Here is a 23,990-nt window from a genome sequence, read left to right as displayed (position 1 = left end):
ACCTGAAAAAAAAGTGGTCTGGCTACTTTCCAAGGTGGTAAATCAAGTAGAATTGTCTACACACTCAATGGCCCTTTTTCTCAGACATTGGAAAATGTCCTCAAAATGAAATCCTACCCAGCCTTCACTATTAGTCCCGTCTAGTGGAGAGTCTGTGTGTGTGTGTGTGTGTGTGTGTGTGTGTGTGTGTGCGTGTGTGCGATTACCTTTATCTCCGGTTTGAAGGTGTCCAAAATATCCATGGTTGAATAATCTATAACAAAACCTCTGAGTGGATTGGAGCGATACGGAGAGTCGCCGTTTACTGCGAAAATTAAGCCATCTTCATTTGTGCGCACACACACACACACACACACACACACACACACACACACAAAATTGTAAGGCATCTCCGATTAAATCATATCAATAGAATTGTGATTGACTTAAAAACATTTACTAAAGCTGGAATGTGGGACCTTCACATATAATTGTCAATTTACACTCCACATATTGACATTTATTTAATCATTTAATATGATCTTTTCTTTTCTTTTCTTGAGGAGGAAGGGGGAGGGGGGGGGGCGCTCTGGTGCCCCCTAATGACCAGCCGCCACTGACAATAAAGCAAGATTTCCCTAATGTGCTGGGATAAAACCCTACAGCTTAGCAACATGCGATGAGTGTCAGTGAACTCACCTCCGGCGGGGCTGTAGGTGATGGCGAACACCTCCCCTCCAAACTCCTCTTTCATAATTTCCTTGACAAACTCTCCGGTTTGGGCGATGAAGCACTGGATGCGCCCGTTCTCCCGGTCGGCCACACACACTTCCCGTCTGTCAGGAAGGAACACCAGGCTGTGGGGGATTCGGAACGGGACGCGCCTCTTCCTTTCTGTGGAGCCTTTGGTTGGAAAAAAAAATGAGGGTCATAACGTGTGAAAGCAGTTCAATATAAATGTATTAATCACCCCCTGTGCTACTTGTTGTTACAGCCTACATGCGCAAAGTCTGCACCTTCTGGAGCAACGGATTTTGCGGAGCTCGCTAAAAAAAGACCCGCGAGAGACGCGGTGTGCACTGAGGGGAGGGTGTGTGTGTGTGTGTGTGTGTGAGAGACGCGTGAGTGACCGAGACGGAGGACGAAGACGCTGCGTGATTTGAATAACGTTGAAGAATAAAGGAAAATACACCGACACACATTAGTCTGTGTGTGGGAAACACTGTATATGTCATTAAATCTGACAATAGTGAAATAGTGTCGGGATGAGGATTAGCACCTCTAAATCTGAGGCCGTGGTTCTCAGCAGGAAACCGATGGGTTGCCTACTCCAGGTAGGGAATGTGTCCTTGCCCCAAGTGAAGGAGTTCAAGTACCTCGGGGTCTTGTTCACCAGTGAGGGGAAGATGGAGTGTGAGTTTGGGTGGAGAATCGGAGCAGCGGGGGCGGTATTGCACTCGCTTTACCGCACCGATGTGACGAAAAGAGAGCTGAGCCGGAAGGCAAAGCTCTCGATCTACCGGTCAATCTTTGTTCCTACCCTCACCTATGGTCATGAAGGATGGGTCATGATCGAAAGAACTAGGTCACGGGTACAAGCGGCCGAAATGGGTTTCCCCAGGAGAGCGGCTGGCGTCTCCCTTAGGGATAGAGTGAGAAGCTCAGCCATTCCTGAGGAGCTCGGAGCCGCTTCTCCTTTGCGTCGAAAGGAGCCAGTTGAGGTGGTTTGGGCATCTGGTGAGGATGCCCCCTGGGCGCCTCCCTAGGAGGGTGTTTCAGGCACGGCCAGCTGGGAAGAGGCCCCGGGGAAGACCCAGGACTAGGTGGAGAGATTATATCTCTGCACTGGCCTGGGAACGCCTTGGGATCCCCCAGTCAGAGCTGGTAGATGTGGGAAAGGGAAGTTTGGGGTCCCCTGCTGGAGCTGTTGCCCCCGCGACCCGACCCTGACAAAGCGGTTGAAGATGGATGGATGGATGGATGGATGGATGACCCCTTGTCCTCTGAGACCTGCTTTGCGGCCTTCGTGAACCTTGTGTGTGTAGAGTCAGATGCTCACCTGCTCCCCACTGAAACATGTATTTTCCCTCAGCGGAGAACTTCATTATCCGGGCATTGCAGTAGCCGTCAGAGACGAAGATGTTCCCGGTCTCAGGTTCTACCGCCACGTCAGTGGGCTTGCAGAAGTGGTTATTGTCGCTTCCTGGCGTGAACGCCTCTCCAAGTGTCAGCAACACTCGGTCTCTGCCATCGCTGCTCACTTTTAACACCTGACGGGAGGACAGAAAGTCTTCATTGGTGCTCCTTCACTCCACGTTCATACGTTCCATCCATCTATTACATCTGAACACGTTGACATCTGTTCAAGTTTTAAATCTACAATAATCCGTCAACAATTAGGCCACCGTGCGCTGATCATCGCTATGAATGGTTGAAGTAATATATTTCTCCACGACACGTATTGAGTTTTCCCTCTAAAATGATCTCTGATGGAACACCGCCTGCACGTTACCTGATGAAGAGCCACATCAGTCACCCAGTAATTATTCTTCTCGTCTGTTGTTATTCCGTGAGGCAAAAAAAACCTGCGACACCAGAGATATGAACTATGCATGAATGGTTCCGTCACAGTATGTACAACAGTACAAACGGTAAAGTTGTCTCTGTGGAGGCTGAGCACTTAACACAATGACGTACATATCTCTGCCCGACGCCTTCAGAATGTTGCCTTTGGCCGGGTCCACAACCAGGATGGTGGACTGCTGAATAGGACCTTGGGACCTCTGCTGGTATCTCGCCTGGCTGTTAAAAGAACTACAAACAAAAAACATTTTTTTTTGTAGATCTTGCCACATTTATTTGAACTTCCTTTGTGTTCCTTCAATCCATCGAGCTGTAACCCAAAACATATCGGAACCCTCTGCTGTGTATGTGGACGGCAGCTGAAAGCAGATCTGTGGCGAGTGCCAGTGATGGATTACATCACATTACATGTGATGGACCGATTATCTCCTTGGCTACAGAAAATCACAGAGATTTGTTGTACTTCCTAGAATATAAACGTCTGGTTAGATACCTAAGATGTTAATCTATATTTTCTACAGACAATCAAACAGATTTTAGTTGGGGAATGAAACGGTTTTATTTTCTGAACTTGGACAGGAGTCATCAAAATGAGATAAGATAATTGAGATTATGGGTCTGTTCTCGTGCACGCAGCTCTGCCGTGAGGCTGGAACTCCATATCGTTCACGAGAGCTGCATCTATTTTGTGCGTTTACAGTGTTTTGGGAAATGCACAATCGTTGTGAAGAATAAAATGAGTTGCGTTTGTGATCCACGTTGGTTTGATCACAAATGACTCAACGTTGTATTGCTGGTTCTCTCCAGCAGCGACGAAGGGCGGACGGCCCCAACATGACAGCTGAACCGTTTTCAAATTACTCCGTTTGAGGGTTTGGATCCATGCAGCGTTTTAAAACTAAAAAGCGTGGTCACATGTCAAATGTGTAGTAAAAGTAGTGTGACCTCCAGATAAACAAATCTCACGAAGTCCAAAACATAGATAATGCCTTTTCTGTTTCAAGTGGTAAATGTGTCATATGTATGATGCATCATAACAGAAGAGACTTACCTCGCCCCCCAGCGGTGGTCCCCTCTGTGGAAAATGACCAAGTTAGCATCCGAGTCCACGGCAAGTCCTGACACCTGACCCAGCTGGAGAGAACTCTGAGGCCACGTTGGGATCTGCTCCAAATGGTAGTCTACCACACACACACACACACACACACACACACACATTCTAGTGTTACCTCGTTGGTCCATTTATTTACAGTCTTAACAACGACTTGATATAAAACACTATTTGTATTTCAACCTGATCAAAACCTTTCTCAATAATTTGACATTTATACAGATAAATTAATATAATTTCTTCATAACGTATGTGATCATTGACAGAAATTATACACAGGACAGAAAAGCTTTTCCTTTGGAAATGTAAAGCGTGCAGGAATTAAAAGTGTATAATACTGTTGGTGTCACGCGGTTTGCATTTGCATTGAATTAGAAATAGACAAATGACGTGGAGTTTTCAGGAAAAGACGTGTTACATTAACACGCATATCAATGTGAGAATGTACCTCCCCACGTTGGATGAAATCCCAACAATGGATGATGTTAGCGGTTTAAGGTTGGCCGCTGAGATACGGGTCATAAAGGCTGCCAACTGACCACCACCTTGCGTGACTGTGTGTGGTTGTTTGTGTGTTGTGGTTTTCGTGAGGCAAACGTAGTCTAGGCAGCGAAGAGGACGGTGTAGGAAACGTCTTCCGAGCTGCTCTTTTCTGTCCTGGTTACGGGTTCTTCCATTTGCTCGTCTCAGAGATGGGCGGCATTTCTATTCCTTGTATTTGAAATGTGTATTTAAATTACTTCTGAGTATTTTGTCATTTGTTTTAGATAGGACCCCTAAAAAAATTATTTGCAACAAAATACTTGGAGTATTTTAGGGTGGAGCAAGCTAGCTAACATGCTAATGATGCTATCTAGCATAGTGCTAGGCTAGGCCAGTGTTTTTATTTATCAGTCGGGTAGCGAGTTTATGATTAAGAGATGTCGGATCACTTTTGTATTGATTTACCATTTACGTTTTATTTAATTTTTATGTCATTTATTTTTAATCACCTGTGTACAACTGGTTTTAATTCTATATTCTGCTTTTATAGTATACACAGGCCTAATGTGTGAACCTATTCATATGTGAGGAATATTTTCTTGTTGATACAAAGCCCAAAAGCCAAATTGGGATTTCAAAATCTCTTCTTTTTTGATCACGTACCAGCATAAACTCATCAGGGAGCAGCCTGAACAGGCATCAATAATCTAGATTATGTTCAGTAGCAAGTGCCCCTGTTAGAGTGAGGTGGTCCAGCACCAACTACACATCTGGGATTTACTGGGCAGAAACCTTTAGGTCTGTGAAGTCCATGTTTGTACTGGATTTCCTTTGGAGAATCTCAGTGAAGAACTGTGTTAATTAATGAATGCGCTGACGATTTGGCTCATAGATTTGGAGTCCAGGCGTTTTTTCCGTTGTTTGGCAGCAGTGTGAGTATTCATGGACTACAGCTCAGCCTCAGTGCAGCCTTCGACATCGTTCATCACTCCTTCAGTCCTTCACATTACCGGCACGGCGCTTTCTTGGTTCTAGTCATAACTCGCCGACCACCAACAGTTGATTACCATCAATAAATAAAGTCTCTCACAGCCACAGTCCTTCAAGGTGTCCCCCAAGGTTCCGTACTCCTCCTCTTCATCCCCTACTTTCATCAACATCAACCATGGTCTCCTTTTCACAGGCCGACACGACACAGCGAGACGTCTCCACCGAATCGATCACACCCACGAAGTAACAGTAGACAGAAAACACGCGATATCGACAGTTACCGAGGTCACGGAGACCAGGGTCCCCGACCGATTGGTTGGAGTAACTCGACTGAATCACACAGATTCAAACAGGCGTCGACAAGTGAACACAGCGGTCCTACTCTGGACAGTGTCTTCGCCAACGTCGTCTCGGTGGACAGACGCTGAGCGGCAGGTGAGCCCGGGTCGACTGTGGAAGATCTGTTCCCTGGGATCTACGCCGAGTGGATCCACAGGAGAGGCAGCAGAGCATCATCATACATGAACTTATGTAGGTGTTGCTGTGTACTGTCTGAGCATCTCCATATGAGACAGAGGGACATATAAGGGAATTGAGACTTCCGATGGAAATTAAAACCCCATAAAACCACCGCGATGCCTTAGCGTGACGAGTCACAGTTAACTGTAAATTAAAAGCCTGATATATTAGTATGATTTGCAATATATTGCAACGCTTCCTATTTTCACTAGCAAAGAATGCAGATTTCCCAAATTTGTTGTATCTAATAAACTACAGCTAAACAAACCCATGGTTCACATGCTGCATTCTCGTTTCATATCCAATGAGCCTCACCGACAATTTAAGGCACATTGCTTCCCTCTGACATTTTACAAAAATTGCTTGAGGTGAGGGCGAACTCTCTAAAACACAAACAAAGCTGTGCACACCCACTTTGTACTTATGCAAAGTCCCTCACAAAGTACACTTTGAAAATGCCTCAATGCAGTAAACAGTACACCATAGATATTGTACCTTCTTCAATCCTTATTGTTATGAAACCACGACTCACATAACTGCAGCTACGGCCAAATCCGTTATTTTTTAAATCCCTAATTGCAAAGTGAATAGTTAAAAAAAGGGGAATATTCATCATGCAAAAAAAGCAATACAATCTTGTTACAATTCTCCCCCCAACACTAATAAACATGGGTGCAAACATTGAAGGATGTAAATCAATGTGTAGGTTTGTTGGGTATCACTGAATGTCAGCATAACTCAACAAGGACAAATGCAAAACAAGCCACCTCTCTGCGTTGAACACATATCGGTCAAAGGTGCAGAATGAATGAGTTATAAAACATTAAGACATTTACAAAGTTGTTGACCTTCACATTATTCTTTAGCCAATTTCTGGGGGCCAGTTTAAGTAACAGCGAGAAAAAGGATGAGGACAAGGAAATAAAAGCAACAAACAAAGTGGTCTCACAATAAGCCCCGAGTTTACGTTGCCATTTCAATACATCTATTTAATAATAACCAATAACTTAAATATGCATATCTTAAAGTAATTTCATAGCAAAATGCATTCTAAAAAAGAAAAAGGGTGATATTCATACTGTCTTATACTATATTTAATGATGCAGTTTATGAACTGGAACGCACAAAGAAAACAAGGTGGATGTTTTCAGCATCAACATCAATAAAAAATTAGCTTTCAGGACCAACCTTCAGCTAGCAGCTTGCTTCTTGGTGGCTTGGCTGTGGCCCCAAGCTGATGGAACTTGTGGACTCTGTCCCTCACTAAAACCTGATCCTCCCTGGTGTGGAAGGCTACCGTGGGGAAGCCCACATCTTTCTTTTGCATCAAGCTATCAATCTGAGACATTAACTCAGCCTGGACGCTGCGCATCTTGCTCGGACTGTACTTATGAATGTGAGCTACGTTGTTGTTCTGGCCTAGCAACTTGGACATAAGAGAATAGAGGTCACCTGCATGGACAAGGGCAGAGAAGGACAGGAAAGAACGGAGATGAAGGACAAGGAGACAGTAGGCCAAGTCTGGATTCACACATCAATCTAGCTCGGAAATATTTCCATGGGATAAGTCATATGTTTGCACTGACCCCTTCATAACCTTCTGTGAGCCTGTTTTGGAAGAACGCGTGCAGACAAGGAGCGTGTGGGAAAGTGTGACCCCGTGCCTATAGGATCTCTATGCTGCAGCCGAGTCACCTCCCTTCCTGCGTTGGCCTCATTCCTTCACCTCCTCTGCCGTCTCTTTGGTCCAGTAGAACCACCCATAACACATATCTTCACATCTAGTGAGTCAAAAAGAACAAAGCCCTCCGCCTGAACGACCACTGCCCGGCAACACTCCATTCAGCATTCCTCCCATCAGGCCCAGAGACCAAAGCCTCTGGATATTAGAAGTTTAGCGACTTGTGTGGTGCCTCCTACCCTCATTGTGTGAATGGGTTAATGACGTAAAGCTGTGGTTGAAAGACTAGAAAGGTTCTACACAGATACCAGTCCCATCGAGCATTTCCAGTTATGATGGTGGGGTCGTCAGCTGCTCCAGACCAAGAGGTTAACACACTTGGCAGGTGACGGAGAGAGACGGGTGGGACGTGAGGAGCCCGGTGCAGCCAATGGGTGAACAGAACCCACGAAAAGTCACAGCTGACAACATCAAGAATTGAAATGCTGACCCCCCCCGTGGCCGAGGACTTCAGATATCTACTTCAGAGAAGAATCATAAGTCGTATCTGATTGCTGACTCTCCTCCTGGTTATTGGTCCATGGAGTTTTACATAGAAAATACAACTGTGGGAGTAGTAGTCTAAGGGGCAGGACGTCTTCATTGGCTTGTTAACTGGGGTTTGTTCTGATTTTGGCTCATCAGAAAATATTTAAGAGAAAGAGAATTTGAATTATTTCCCTTTTTAATATCTGTAAGGTCCTTAGGGCCAGGTGAAGCCGTGCATGCGAGTTGACCAAAAAGCCCCAGAGAGTTGCAAAGGAAGGAAAATAAATTACAAAAAAATACTCTCCTGTATCACAGACAACTAAGGTAATTTGTTTCCAGCAACATAAATATCCCCCCCCAAAAAAACAAAACTTAAAGTGTTGCGGAGGAGATAACGATTTATTAATCAAACAAACACAACTTAACCGGGCTTAGTTCTTAGTGCCACTGGTTCCTTCCCGTTTCCTCATCGCACATTCCCTCCCTCCCTCCCTCTGTCCCGCCCTAAGTCTGGCCTTAATCAGGTGGCCTAAACACTTACACCTGTGTGCGTTTTGAGGCCTTCTGGGAGCTGTAGTTCCGTCTCCGGCCGCCTTTTTGCAGGGGGGGCAGCTGCCCCTTAAAGGGGAAGTAGCAGCATCTACCGCTTGGCCCCGTGTGATGCCACATGTCCTTTTAGAAACCAGGCCGTAGGAGAGGCATAGCTACTCCAACTTCGTCAGGAGGGACAGACGCATGTAGTTGGGAGAGAATCTGTGCACTACTTGTACACATAACCTCTTGTTATATGCACATATATGCACATGTTGCATGCAATGGGGATAAAAGCGTATTGTCTGTTGTAACACAGACAAAGCACCTCCTTAACTTTACAACATGTGGCCTGATGTCCCAGTAAACAGCCCCCACTGAGGATGATACTATTTAACTATAACTTCATCTCCGATTCGCACATATAGACTGTGCCTTGAATAAATGGTCTCAAAGTTTTGTTGTATTTTGGCGTGAAAGATCATTTTCTTACATATACACATTGAGAGGAGCAAACAAAGCGGAGCATATAAACCTATACATGATCCAGAAGAGGAGTGATAAGTGGTCAGTTGACAAAATATACTCAGGCACAATACCAATTACTGAAGTCCTGTGAGCCTGTTTGCCTTCGGTCTGCTGAACGGCCAGAGATACAGAAGACCTTCAGAACACCCGTTACGTGTGCTCTATAGCAATTATTTTGAAGCCAAATCACACCACAAAATGCATTTTTTGTTGCGCATCCCTGAAACAATAAAAATTAATAACCTTGAAACTTGTAACCATGTAAGACAAGTCTTCTATAATTCCTTTTTAACTCGGTTATTTGTATGAAATGTAATCAAACAAGGCTCCTATTTGATGCTTTTCAAAGGGTCTGTTTTGTAACAGTCATTTGAGCCATGAAGAAAACAATGGAGTAAAGGAAAAAAGGAGGGTGAATTCTAACTGAATAATACAATGGTCATAATAAGTAAATCCAGTGTAATTTAGAATTTTAAAGATTTTTTCTGTTATTGTATAATATTGTGGAAAAATAAAAATTAGAATAAAAAAAAAAAAAAAAGAAATTCATCCTGTGATTTTATTTTGAAGGGACTTTTTTAATGCAGCGGAGTGTTGTTTTTTTTCGTCCGTCCATGTTTTCAGCAGCGTGTGACTGGTTTATTTAATTTATTTTGAATTTGTGCAAAAGCTGCTCCTCAAGACATAGTGTTTGTCATAGATCTGTAAAGTTGGGTCATTTGTGTCTTTTTTCCACTTTTTTGTTTGTGCATGAAAGCTGTTGAGCTTGTTTGAAATGGCAGAAGATTCTTAATTGTTATGCATGTTGTAATACCTCGTGTCCTTAGATACACTTTGGGGTTTTTAGCTAATTGACTGTAAAAGGGAATAGTTCCCTCTCTAGCATCGCTACCAGCTGGCTGTTTTGTTTCTTCATTAAACTTGTTTTTGTGTTGGTACGTATTCTGTCTCCATACTGTCTCAGGTAGTATTTGGGTCGCGGCTTGTCATTAAGGGGTGATGCTGGGTCCCGGAGCCAGACCAGTTGAGAACCACTGTTCTAGTCTGTATAGTGTTACTTTCTGCACACTTGTCTCATTATACAGTGCCAAACTGAACTTGGATCTCAGCCGGATTATCACACTGGAGTATTTTGTCCTTGAACTTACCCTGATCCGGAACCTGCTCTGCTTTGTCTTTATCCAACGCCAATTTGTCATCTTGATGGTGTTTGTAGGGAAAATAGAGTTTAATTAGGCAAGTTAAATAGCAAGTGTGAACCTTACACAAGTACACCTTCATTTCACGTCCAACAAAAAAGCTAAACATTAGATTCTGAACTGAATAACAACGGCTTAGCAGCATGCAGCATTTGATGCCTCTGTACCTGTTGAGTGTCCCATATGCATCATCGAGTTCATATGACCTGAACTGACAGTGATGGGAACATTGGCCTCAGCTGGAATGTGCTGGAACAGATCCTTGGAGCCGGAACCCATGCAGTTCATGTAGGGGATGGCATGTTTGCTCTCCATGTAGTACATTATATAGAAGTTGCACATTTCATCGTCAGAGGTACCGCTGCAGAAAATACAGAGAATACTTCACTCATGGTGATGCAAATTAAGGAAAATTGCAATATCTTTATAGTTCCAATCTACCCTGTCAATAACTTGATTGAAATCCTCAATATTTATTGACAAACGAGCACAGTATCGTTAAATGATGCTCAATATATAGGGTTAACCTTTGACCTTCAATGATGCTCTTCTGCCTCAAAAATTGCAAATCTAATCCACATTCTCTAAACCTCCTTTTTGCATAAGAATGATATGAAATAAGTGAAAATGATTAATGAAATAGAACAGTCGTATCTGTGAATTGGAACGTGAATGAGATATCAGACAGAAACTAAAAAAGAAATCCGTTTGAAACTTGAAATAGTTTAACACAAAAAATAAGATATAAGATGAATGTTTATCAGTCAGTCAATCGGACAGCGAGGTGTTGGAGGGGAGAACAATGACTTGAATAGACAGTGACTGTCTATGAGGTGCAGTATGTTTCAATACAAACAGTCCAAATGGGGACACAACAGCTCATCTGTTATTCAAGCAGTCTGAAAGCACAACCGAACATAAACCAAAGAAACTGAAATGTACTTGAGTCATTTATAAACTACAATCTGTGGTAAAAATGCATGAGATTATACAACGGAACTCACCCAATATATGTTTTGGAGGTTCTGCCCTCCCCCGTAAACACACATCTGGCTGCAATTGTGTCCCCATACTTCACGTTCATCTCCTTGTTGGCCGGATAGAAAGCCTGGAGAGGAAAGACGTGCACGGTTGAGCAATGCGCAGCGCTGAAAACTGTGGTGATGGACAGATTCTTGGTTGAACTCTGATTAATTAAATATACATATACAAATATACATGATAGATTGTCGCCTGTGTATAGACTGTGAAGCTCTAAGGCAGGTTTTTTTGCGATTTTGGGATAAACAATATAAATATTACATTTTAATAGAATAATGAACGCGGCTCGATCAAAAGTCTTATTTTTGCGTGAGAAATGTGTGGCGTGAGTGCGTGTGAAACCGCGAGAGTTGGCAGCTATGGTCTAATATGCTCAGAACCCGTTGAAGCGCCATCATGAGGCGCAATGAGCTCCTCCACGTGACCACGTTTAACATCCTGGCAGGAAAAACTAGATTGTAATTCTCCAACTTACCAAAGAAGTGGGAGAGTCGATATATATATTCTATTAAACTGCTAAATTGTTAAAATGTGTATTTATTATTTATAATTTGCTGAGACTGCCAAGCGCAAATGTGAAGCCAAAAAGGGTGAATTCAAACTTATCATCCCGTTATTTTATTTGTTCTGAATTGAAGCACTTTATTTGAACAGAAATGTTCACATTTTATTATTATTTTTTAATAATAATGATTTAAATGCAGCCCTACTTTTATTGCGTTAATTGAGAGAACATTATTATAATATTATTATATTATATTTGCAGTCACACATACATCAGTTTGATAATAAATATTGTCAAAAAAAGTTTCATTTGATATGTATTGATTACATGCAAATGTTGATACAACTCTATTCCTCTATTTAATCACACTAAGTAGTCACATTATGATCTCCGGACCTTTGCTTCCAGCAATTTTCTCTAACTGGACCTCACAACAGTCGCAATCTGCAACTCGCCTAATTACTGCACATCCAACAGCGTGTTCACACACCAGCTTACCTGTGGTCGCTGAGGGGACTGTCTTCCAATCAGGTTCCACCTTCCCTCTCGGATCCTGTAGCCACTGACCACTTGACCTGTGACAAAAACACTTATCCAGGTTATCCCTGGAGCGATCACTGTGGGGCCGACTGCTAAATGATCTGGCAGGACTTACCGAGGTGGTGTGTGTGAGTCCTGAAGGCAAACGGGTAGATGGGATATGACGTGTAGTCACAAGCGATGTCGGCATTTGTAACTTAAAAAAGAAAGATGATTTGAAGTCAACGGAGATCCAATCAGCAAACCCCCATTTCTGTCCTATTATTACGCATTCCACTATTCCACTCAGACAGTGTGGACGGCAAGTGTGTTGTACACATATTGGCATTAGGCTTGTAGGGGTGATAAAGTTACCATTCTGGTTTTATAAGTCAGAGCTGAGGACCTTTTGGAAATCTGATCAAAACTCGACAACGTCTGCATTGAAATATTCCCTCCTGGTCATAACGCCCCCACTGGCAGCAGACCGGTAATGCTGCTGTTGTGTAGTTTTGGCCCTTTCCACATAATAATTAACAAACTCCTCCTGGAGATTTAACTCGACGTGCTTCAATTGCTGCAATCCGGAGTTGTTAATACTTTGTGCTTTCATTAAATGCTGGAGATTTTTTCAATGATTTATTACGAGCCGTTAAAGGAAAAGTCTTTGTTACTTGGCTGTACTTTCTCTCATCTTTCTCCATCATCTGTCAGTCTAGTTATGGTGGCAAATCACTGTCAAAATTCGAGCGCAAAGGTTTGTCTCGCGCTCTAAGGTGTTTTCTTCGCGCTCGCTGTTGTTCTTTTTGACAGTAAGGGGGCGGAGCCAGTCACCATGGTCTCTACACCTGAAAGTTACGATTGATTTTTGTTTTATAAATAGCACCATCACAGCAGGAGTCTATTCAGGTTACCGTTTCTATACAACGGGTACATTGTTCATTTCTCAAACAAACTCCACAGCTTTATGTTGTTTGTCTTATTTACACGACAATCAGGACACGCCCTTTGACTCCCAGATGAAACTAACCTCACGGACGGCCTCGGTAACATTAAGAAATGTAGGGCTACCAGTGAAAGCATTGACCCACAGCTGAGGCTGCTGATCAACGCTTTGCTTTTGGTGTGAACGCAGCATGAGACTTTCCTCTTTGATAACGCTTATAGTTAGGGCTGGCTCAGGTTATCCCGGACCAGCCCTTAGATCAACTAATCTTTACGTTTACTTGTCTCCACTGCTCTCTGCGCTGGGGAGCAGGACACCTTATTCTTGACGTGGTGAGTGCTCGCTTTTCAAATGTTAAGTGCAGTTTCTGTTTTTCCTGGCGTCCTTGGTTGCTGGTTTTGGTCACTTGGTGCCGGCGAGGGTTAAGATCCTTAACAATGAAGTGCAAAACTAGAAACTAATAGAAGTGCTAATATAATGATAGGGGAAACACTGCCTGCATTGATGCTCGGAGTGATGCATATTTAAATCTATGACAACATCCATCAGACATACCTCTTTTTCCTGGAAGGATCACTGTGTCCACAGACATGAGCAGGTAAATGCCAGCAATGAATGGCTGCCTTTAAGGAGGGAACAAACTGTCACAGTCAGAGGACTGGAGGCTGTACAATCATGTTTTGCTTGAGCTTTTATTTCTTTTCAAGGCCATACGTACTGGTATTCATACAAGGATTGCCCTTTTAAAATCAGTATCATAAAAAACGTATACTTTTGAGAAATGACTTACGGCTTGGATGTCATTCTTAAGGTAACTCCTGAGCAGTCTTTATGACGGTCTGCAGAACAAAAACAGTTCTACTTTATTCATCTGAATGAGTAGAATAAGCAAAGATGACATATAAAGCAGTGGTCAGTCAGGTGAGTCAGAACCTTCTTGCCTTGAGGCGACAGTGCTGACCACCACACCACCGTGCCGCCCCAGTAGTGGTGCTATATGTATTATTTGGAGGGCATTTTGTCATAAATCAAAGCATTGGCGTGATGATAGCGGTGGATAAAAAGATTTACCATCATGACTTATTAGACATCCGTTAGGACTCACCTTTGAAAGCACTGGCATCTCCATAATGGATCTGCAGCACAAGGTGGGACATTCCAGAATTTCTTCCGACTTTAAAACCAACATCTGATAGAGAGAAGAATGGAAAAAGATGGAGACATGTAAATCAAAGCAATACTTTATAAGAGTTTTCATACACCGTGTTTGACTAAAGAAATAGTCCACATGATAACTGTAAACAGTGAGGTCTGTGGATTGTGGTGGACAGACAGATCTTCCAACATCAGCCTAATGCAGGTCTGTCAGTATCTGTTAGCTGATGAAACATCAGTGTGAATTAATTAAAACAACAGTGTCAGCCTCATACAGCAACCGTTAAAGCTTTGGACACTTTCTCATTGAGTTGAATGAGAGAATGTGTCCGAACGTTTGACTGGTGCTGTTTACCAAAGATATCCTGCTTAGTATATTTGAGACAAACATCTTTAAAACTCCACAGAGGATTAGATACAGATGGAGGTCAGTTCATAAATATGACTGCTAGTAATTGTAAAATCAACCCTTTGAGTCGAGCCAACACCTTCTGGTCGGTTGGTTGGACAATAGCTGCTGTTACATTACAAAGAAACTTCTTATTAATCCATTTTTTTGGGGGGTGGGGTGTTGATTGGTGTATATTTGTGGAAGATGTGCAGTGCAGAATAACTCTTGCATAAAGTTGGCTGGGTGTGGTATAGGTTGGAAATGTTGACTTTGTTGTGGTATTAAATTATTTAGAATAATTAAATCGGTTTTATGCTTAGTGCATTGTGGCTATTTTGCCACTTAGGCAAACATGTTTAGTGGACCACAGCTCCACCTTTGAGAGACATACCTTTGGGTAATCTAGTGGGCGGTGCGTTCCGAGCCCAGGCGTACATAATGGAGGCTTCATCTTCACAAGTGCCTTTTACACTCCCACAGTCCCTTGAGGGAGAGAAACAACCAATCAATACAACTTTCAATGATCAAATAGCAAAACGGGGTCAATCACACAGATAATCAGAAAACGGGGGGAAAGATCTGTAGGAACTCACACTTCTGCAGGCCGTGGGCTAATTGAAAGACTTCGGAAGTAAAGATTTTTAGCAAACGGCAGAAGGACACGATTCAATAGAATCCATCAGTATATATATATTTTTTTTGCCTCTCGGGGAACCTTATAAAAGGTTGATATTAGCACATTATCCCCGTGTGCTGCCACCATGGCACCAAACCGAGGCTGAGTTTTGGCCTGCGGTGCGGCTACAGGACGATGTGCGACTTCGCTCTTGGTGGAGGAGCCCTGGGATCTGATTGGTCGAGCCGCAGACACCACAGGGGGCGCTTTGCTCCGGGCTGGGAGGAGATCAGAGATTCCCCTCCAGGCGACTTCTTTCTGAAGCGACTCGTTGGTGAGAGGTTAAGGCGCCAGTATCTCCAGGAAACGCTCTCTTCCGCTTTGTGTTGTTATTTTTGTGTTGATGTTTACTGTATTGTTTAAGAAGCAATCGTGCCCGTTTCTGATCTGCCGGGCGATGACTCTGTGGTATGACGCGTTATTGGGGACGTATCCAACGCCCGGTGTTTGCTGCTGTCATATTCTGTTGGTTTTACTAGACCCTTCCCCACGAATGAGGCCGGTATTTGGAACTTGTTTCTATTCAGAGCGCTACGTTTCTAAGTTTCGTGACCTGTAATGGCGTTTTCTGCTACTGTGTCTCACTGAGGATCTGCTTGGCTTTGAGTCTTTCTTTTGTTTTACCATTTACTAACCTGCTAACTAAATGTCCTTTCCCACATAGAGACAGGTTCAACCACATTAGGAGCACCCGTGGTCAACAAACACGGCCTCCTAGCAACAGCGCTGCCGGCTGTAGCCATAGTGTGTCATTGCTTTGTCAATATATACATATTTGCTCATAACCAAACAGGCCGTGGGCACATCCCAACACAATATTGGGTTAACGCAATAAATAATTTTTTATCCGTTAACGTCACCCAGTCACATTTAGCTGTGAGGTTGCAGACTGAGCCCAAAGTTGTAATTATCATATTGCATTCCTGCCAATGAATCCTGCTACACTGGATCTTCTCCTTTGGCAGCTAAGGGCAGAGCTCATACGCTTGTAGGCTCTAAAGGGGATCAGAGGAAGCGACACACCCAGATGTACACAAACAATTCTAATTGAGATTGATCAATGTTCCATCCAGCGACTAAAACAAAACAATATTAAACATGTCTTGTATTAACATAAGAAGAGGCAAAGACAAAGAAGAGGCGAGGAAGGGTTTGCTAGAGGCGACTGTTGATTAGCTGCTGAGTTATCCAGCTCACCTCAGGAGGCTGATCACTGCTCTGGGGACTTGAAGGTGACATGAGGGCAACTTAAGGCTCTTTGTGGGAGCTGAAACACTTCTGTTTGACATCAACAATAAACTGTACTAGGATAATGAAGACATCATATTGAGTAAGGAATGGCGTTTTAGTCAAAATTAAATAAATGAATAAATACATAAATACATGAAATATACATTTGAAATACATCATGAAATAAATATGGCAATAAATACATAAATATTAAAAACATTTAATTATTTCATGGTACTTTTATTTTTTCATTTCCAGCCTGCATTTCTAGCCAGCCTTCTTTTGCACACGGCTCTGTTGTCTGTTCTGAATGTTAGATGTAGCCACGCCCCCTGATTTGCATATAAGAACGTGAAAGTCTCTGGAAATGAAAAGCGGCATTATGAAATAAAAGTCTCTGGAAATGAAAAGCGGAATTATGAAATAAAAGTACCATGAAATAATTAAATGTATTTAATATTTATGTATTTATTGCCTCATTTATTTATTTCATGATGTATTTCAAATGCATATTTCATGTATTTACGTATTTATTAATTTATTTAATTTTGACTAAAACGGCATTCCATAATTGAGATCACCAACCTTGTGTTCGACAGGATCAAAGCTAAAGGGTTGTTACTGGATAGTATAGATGTATATGTGAGACGGGTCTTATTCTAGCTTCTTTTGCTCCCTGTCAAGGTGCAACGGTTATTAAAGATGATGGAACAGACTTTGTACCCGGCGCTGAAATGGGAATTACCAGTAGCTGCTGGAGGACACAGGAGTCTGGCAGCCGAACAGAAGCATGTGATGAACTGTGTCCATACTGGCGTGAGGCATGAAGTCCACTGAGGAAGAAACGCAGTGCGTTAAAACATTTAAAGAGGCACCGCACACTTACAAATGCTTTTGTGCAGTAAACTAAATGACACGACTGTGCTGTGATCGGTGACCCGCGGATTATCAAAGTTCACAGCAGATTAAAAACACGTTGAAGGCCTTTCATTGAGCAAACGGACGGAGGTTTAGACACCAGAGTCGAGCTTGGGACAGCGAAAAAGAAAATGGACTACATCCCTAAAACACCCTAATAAAAGGCTTAATAAAACCCATAATGTGATTTTATATCACAGGTAATGGCTTTACGCTATTACTTCTTCAATAAATATGTCTGCTACAATTGTTGCTGCTACTTCAACAACTATTATTACTCTGCCCTCTTATAGTGCAGCGTACATCTCCCTCTAAAGTGTCATCTAGTCAGAGAAATTGGCATATCAGTGACTTTAAGGTTAGGCCTAAATACTGTTAGCAGTCAACTACATATTTTAAAGAAATACTCACCAATATACGCCTCTCGAGTGGTTGGCAGAGCGATTGCCGTGCACAGGTAAGTATCCGACTGGAATAAAAAAAGAAACCCAGCAAACGTTACGATGTGTACATTAATATTCTTGTGTACCCAAAACTTTTTGGCTCGCAAGCTACTTTCCAATCGACAAAGTCGAGGTCAGTTTGCCCCAAAGGAAAAATGATAGACTTCTCATTTCTGGCAAAAGTGTAAGAAATAGACAAGGAAAAGGATTTGTGACATTTAAAATCAATTAAAAAAAGACCCTGATTGACTGAGTAACAACTAAAGACACGGTTTTATTGTGAATCCTGACAATGACTAAATAACAATCCTTAGGACATAAATCGTAAGTATTAAATCTACAAACCCCTTTTGTTTCATGCTGATGCTCTAACATTGTCTAATAAAAGTGAAAGTAGTAGGTTTCAAGACACAGACTGACCGCAGTTGGGACGACACCAGGCATCTGAATGTCCAGAGAGAAGTTGTGGGAGTTTGTAAAGACCGTCGGCTTGGTCCTGGACACACAATCGCTGGGATCGACTTTTTCCTGAGACCTTCAGGGGGAACAAAGGAACAATAGCGGTTACATTCTGTTAGACCACAGGTAACGGCAGCAGCCCTGAGGCCTTGCTACACTTCACTACAGAAAGCACAACGTATAAACCTGATACTTCCAAATGTGCATTGAAACACAATATGTGGGAAGAGGTGAGCAGGAACACGATCAGTAAAGCGTTTTTTTCAAAAGTGACGTGAGAGGATTTTAAATAGATGCAGTCGACAAACAAGGGGGACGAGGAAACGTCCATAAACTACAATGTATAAGTCAATATTTATTTGCAATATCTACAGCCACCTAATGATAAAATACCAATCACAGCTGCATTCATTGCATTTGTTGGGCCTTTTTCTTTACATTGGGAGCTTAATTTGAGTTTCGGTTCGTGTTAAATAATACAAGCAGGAGAAAGAATTAATACTTGATTCACTTCACTCGCTTCTACCTTTGACGAGGCAGTTATGTGGTTCGTTGGAAGGAAGAAACACAGTCTGCTATTTGAGCTTGGAATTCATAACAGAACAATAATATCACTGGATAGGTCAATCTATTCATCTACATAGCATGAAGTAATACGATGACTTGGGAAACGCAGAGTTCTCGGAGTAGCTTGAGGGACTTTTTCATTCAGAACACCCAAGACTTCTCCTGCATTCTGCCGGCCCGGGTTGAATGGAACTAGTCACATAAACGTCGAGGAGAGTGGAGGCCCTCCGCTTTTATAAAGGAGAGCAAGGAGGGTGACTCGTGATCCTCACACGCCAGTAACCAGAAGTTCTTTTAGAACAATTAACAATCGTATTGTTGAAGAAATATTATTCAAATTCAGTCCAGAAGTTACTGTAGTGGTATGAATTTATTGAAGCATGCCGGCAAACAGCAACAGACAAAGAAGTTCAGACAGTGAGCCGAAGCCTTTTTTAGACTGTGTGAAAATAGTCCCATAGCCCACCCCCTAAAAAACAGTAGGACAGGCAGAGGTAGCAAAAAGTTAACTTTGATGGTGGAGACCTTATCGCAGCCTGATTGGGAGGAATCTATGGTGATGACTGTACCAAATAACCCCCACGGGACGGAGTCAGAAAGCCCTCCCACCATCTGAGAGCCATGGAGACGTGCGTCTGCTTTGTGGGAAGATACTCAACACCACAGTGTGCCTCTGTGACGAGAACCAAGCAGTCTGTGAGTGCATTCAGCGTTTCCCGTCAGCCTCTGACGTGATCTGCCGCTTTATAGAAAATGCGACCACAGAGACGCAGGGCCCCGCCCAAGGTAACGTACCGAAGGACTTGTCCCCTGGAAGGACCATCTGCTCCTCCAGCTCGGATCGGTTGAGCTTTAGGAGAAATGTGGCTGCGATGGCCGGACCAGTGCAGTGGATAACACGACTTATCTGCCAGACTTCAATGGAAACGTTCCACTGTGGATGTGAGGGGGGGGGGGGCCTAGCACAGGCCCTACTGGGAGCATGTTGGGAAAGCCGTGACTCTCCTTTCCTTCACCGGCTCGCATGGAACCGCCTGTCACCGGATGCTTCCTCCTGTATTTGTCTGACAACCCCGCGGGAGAACGTTGAATCCTCAAAGGCACGTTTTAGACAAAGACACCTCGCACACATCTGGGGAGTGTCCCAGCTCAATACGCGTCGTCATTGGCCTTAATAGCAAACGCGGTCACTAGCAGGGGTTATTAGCCGATAAAGATTTCATTTCTTCAGGACGGAAGACGGTGATCCAACAGCGTTTTATTTAGTGAGTTTATTTTTAAATGTAAGTACTAGAATTCACTTGAATATGTTGTAATATATAAGATCACGTTTTAGTTTATAAAATCGTTCAAGTTACAAGTGTTTTTAAATTCACATAAGACGTGAACACACATAAGATATAACATGCTGCGGAGGTGAAGCGTATCCTCCGACATTTAATTGAATAAGAAGAAGGTTAACGTCTCTTTCTGCATTATTCAGGTTTTAAAACTTTCACCGTCAAGGGCAGCAGGTTGCTAGGCAACAGGAGTGGCGGAGAAAAAGTCTTTCATTTAAAAAAAAAATAAAAGAATAGATTCTTCTACAATTATTTTTGCTGCGGTTCTGCACTGACACAAGCGCACACCTACAACCCTCCCCCCGACGGCGGGTGAGCTCGCCCCCCCAAGGGTGTGTACCTAGGGAGGGATTGGAATAAATTCAATAATTTCCCAAAAGCATGTCTTACCTTGTTGACCTGTAGACGGTGTTTTGTAACGCCAGGCTGTGGCTGTGACGGATGAACGCCAGCACCACCACACAGACCACAGAGACTCCCATCGTGCCTCCTGCTGGCCGACGCTCGGGATCCTGTGGGGGAAGAACAGGCGGGTCAATTGCACAAGACCGTGGCCGGCACACCTGTTGCCTTGCTCAACTTTGATAAGTGTGATTGCAAACTTAGTGGAAGCGCCACCTGAAAAAGAATGTCTTTAAACCGAAAGCTATTTGTATATATAATATAAAAACTATAAAATAATAGTTTTTCTTTCTAAAACAAGTAAATATTAGCACAGTTTATTAGCTTTGGTTTATTGCAGCATTTATAAAGGGACTCAAGGTTCCCACGATCAGGGTGGGGGGCATTGTCTCTAGCTGGTACCCAGAGCTGATCTTTGCTCCGGCGATATTACATCTAATAGACATCTGGGTTTTTGACCGCTCTTCTTCTGGGCCCATGGACCGGTTAGCATTGGGAAACCCTACCGGGAGCAGATGTCCCAGACGACATTGCTGACAGGATCCCTGAGCCACTCAAACTCCGCCACCAGGTTAAGTTGTAAATCAAAAGCAATGTTCATATTTACAATGATTCTCGATGGAGAAAATTCTCAAATCCTCGTAAAACGTATTTATCTTTCACAGCTGTCTGCATACCTCAGATACTGACGTCTTGCAGACCCCCTCCTCCCCTTGTGTCTGTAAAAAGCAAAACATCCTGATTCTTTCTCCTCTCTCACCCGCTCAGTTCCACCCTTTCAAAATAAAAGCTGCAAGGATTAACTGTATTTTAACGTGCAGCACAGAATGAAGCATTTTGTTGAGATGCTTCTTCTAATATTGCAACAACTGTGACTACTGCTTATTTTGTAAATACAACTGTCATTTTAACTGCTTACCAGCTATTGCAACATCTACTACTATTATTAATTGGACTCCGGGTTACATGTGCTCTCTATTATAAAAAACACAGTACACAATGACAAGGAATGTACAAAAGAAATTAAGAAAAGGGTATATATAAAAATAAAAACAACAAAAGAATTATTTAACAATTATATAATATGAATATAACTATATATCCAAAATTATATATATATATATATATATATATGACTTAGTGTAGACTAGTAACTTTCTATATGGGATAAAATGCTGATAGTGGATATAGTGCAATTGAACCGATTATAGAAACCATACTACTTCGACCACTACTACTTCTACTAATACTCCTACTAGTGGTTTGACTACAACTACTACTACCAATAATACTAATATGGCTCAAAATACTACCATTACCTATAACAATAAAATCATTGAGCTTCCATCTTTTCCTGTATTGCATTTCATCTCTCAGCTTCTTCTGATAATGCGGGTGAACTCTGCCAGTAATCCAGTTCAAGTTCAAGGCTTTTGGCCATCATTTTTTTTAATCAGATAGTTTCCCCATTTCTGTATTTTCAGCTATTTTTGATGAATCACTTCCGCTTTTTGCATTTCAACACATTTTATGCAACAAATACCTTAACTGCTTATCACTGTTACATAAAGGGGACATTTAGCTATGCTACTTCCAGTGGATTTGGTTAAATACGTATGTATACCATGTCATTTCCCTGTAAAAATCAGATCAACCAATCCAGGTTGAAATCTGCAGGAAGAGAGCTACCAAACGTCAGCTGTTAGCAGCCACTGGCCAGTGCAGCTAAATTAGGAGAAGACTATCCTTAAAAAGTCCACAGTGGGAAATGTGCAGTTTAACAGCATCAGAGTGAATAGTGCATCAGTCAAACAGCTATTAACGGTTCCATTGAGCTACCACATGATGTGTACCTGTTCACACAATTTCAGTTACTAAAGACTTTATCAATAGAATCTTGTCGAAGGTGTTTTTGCTGAGGAAGTTGAATAAATGCGGTTGCTTATGTCATATGCATGTGTAGGCCGATAACATGGACAATCATGACCCATCCCTATTTAAAAGCCATATATACCAATTCCAATACAGTTACAAACACATACACATTCGTTTTTACATTCATTTAACTGCTTTGGACCAATTCTCAATGTCAACTTAAATATTCCTAATAACGCACAATGTTAAGAGGGTTTTTGCTGAATTTTGCATTGTGATATGAATTGTTACACAGTAACTTAGCAAATAACATTAATGTTATTTGTGGAGAAAAACAACCACAAGGGAATATTTCCTTGTCTCACATCAAACATAACAAGTAACAACTTCCTCACTTAATGCAAAAGGTCCAGTAAAATCAAACCTATGTCAGTCGTGCTCAATGATTCATACAACGTATGAATGCTTTAATACAGTACACACAAACTGTGAGCAAAGCACAGCATAAATACTAAGGCAATACAGTTGACAAATCCTACTGCTCATGTCTTCCCGGCCTGCGGACCAGCGTGTTTTAGCGTTTCTTGAGTCCTACCTTAAAACCCAGAGGACGCGTACGTACGGCAAAGGAATAATCCGCGAGGTATTCAGCTCGCTGAGTGACTCATCGCTGCTCAGAGAGTCAGGTGGACCTAACGGGAGAGGAGCGTGGAGGGGCGGGGCTGCGGTGACGTCACAGACCACCGCCTGAGAAGATGGGGGAAACTATGGAAACAAGGCACATCCCCCTTATGGACGTATTGCACCAGAAAAACATAATAGGAAAAGGTCCACGTTCATGTACATCTAAAGCCCGCTAAACCCTTATTTCTAAGTATCTTCCTGATGCTGTTGTTGGTTCTATTTTTAAGGCAAGAGCTCATGACAGGATGTCGAGTTCGCTAATGTGATAAGTTAAAGGAACATCAGGATGGTAGTACAAATATATCTAATTCCCTATTTATTTGATTAAATACATTTCGATATGCTCACGATTGATGTCGTTAAACCCGTAACAACATAATTAACGTTGACACACGAACACACAGATGTCACGCCTAAACTTCCGTAAAGCAGGAGGCGTCAAATGCAAATAGCCATCTTTGACGGGCATTGAGCTGGCTGGCGGTCTATGTACACAAGCCGTAGCAGAGCCGTCCATCTAAGTACACACAGCGTACACGTTATACACCGCTGTGTGCTGCTGTTATGAAGTGAACTACTTCAGCAATCAGAGAAATGCATTCCACGGGAGCTAACGTTAGCTAACGCTATCTAGTGCGTTGCGTGTTGACACGTTAAACATCGAATCAGAGTTTTAATCAATTTCACGTGTCGAAGTAACTGTTCGC

General features: G+C 42.5%; 1 protein-coding gene across 15 annotated transcripts in view; it reads right to left on the bottom strand.

The window, feature by feature from the left end:
* The window catches only part of pam (peptidylglycine alpha-amidating monooxygenase), a 31,495-nt gene that overhangs the window by 5,888 nt on the left and 1,617 nt on the right, over positions 1-23,990 (bottom strand). For 2 of the 15 annotated variants that reach the window (XM_078088355.1, XM_078088345.1), the window contains exons 2-22: positions 21,402-21,443; positions 20,713-20,834; positions 18,377-18,491; positions 17,925-17,982; positions 17,341-17,428; positions 15,081-15,172; positions 14,249-14,332; positions 13,934-13,982; positions 13,699-13,766; positions 12,334-12,414; positions 12,177-12,253; positions 11,137-11,240; positions 10,300-10,493; positions 10,082-10,132; positions 6,854-7,117; positions 3,614-3,743; positions 2,677-2,793; positions 2,492-2,564; positions 2,039-2,249; positions 679-882; positions 207-322 (exon numbers count right to left, since the gene is read on the bottom strand). In XM_078088355.1, coding sequence (XP_077944481.1) covers positions 207-322; positions 679-882; positions 2,039-2,249; positions 2,492-2,564; positions 2,677-2,793; positions 3,614-3,743; positions 6,854-7,117; positions 10,082-10,132; positions 10,300-10,493; positions 11,137-11,240; positions 12,177-12,253; positions 12,334-12,414; positions 13,699-13,766; positions 13,934-13,982; positions 14,249-14,332; positions 15,081-15,172; positions 17,341-17,428; positions 17,925-17,982; positions 18,377-18,491; positions 20,713-20,804 — 2,268 coding nt within the window. In that variant the 5' untranslated portion in view covers positions 20,805-20,834; positions 21,402-21,443. Of the gene's footprint in view, positions 1-206; positions 323-678; positions 883-2,038; positions 2,250-2,491; positions 2,565-2,676; positions 2,794-3,613; positions 3,744-6,853; positions 7,118-10,081; positions 10,133-10,299; positions 10,494-11,136; positions 11,241-12,176; positions 12,254-12,333; positions 12,415-13,698; positions 13,767-13,933; positions 13,983-14,248; positions 14,333-15,080; positions 15,173-17,340; positions 17,429-17,924; positions 17,983-18,376; positions 18,492-20,712; positions 20,835-21,401; positions 21,593-23,194; positions 23,365-23,990 lie in introns of those variants that run through there. The other 13 variants (XM_078088347.1, XM_078088346.1, XM_078088343.1 and 10 more) reach the window with 12 other exon arrangements.

The sequence above is a fragment of the Gasterosteus aculeatus genome, chromosome 14 (assembly GCF_964276395.1).
Source record: "Gasterosteus aculeatus chromosome 14, fGasAcu3.hap1.1, whole genome shotgun sequence".
NCBI classification, from domain to species: Eukaryota; Metazoa; Chordata; class Actinopteri; order Perciformes; family Gasterosteidae; genus Gasterosteus; species Gasterosteus aculeatus.
Note: the sequence above shows the minus strand (reverse complement) of the source record. Positions and strands in the feature narration are given on the sequence as shown.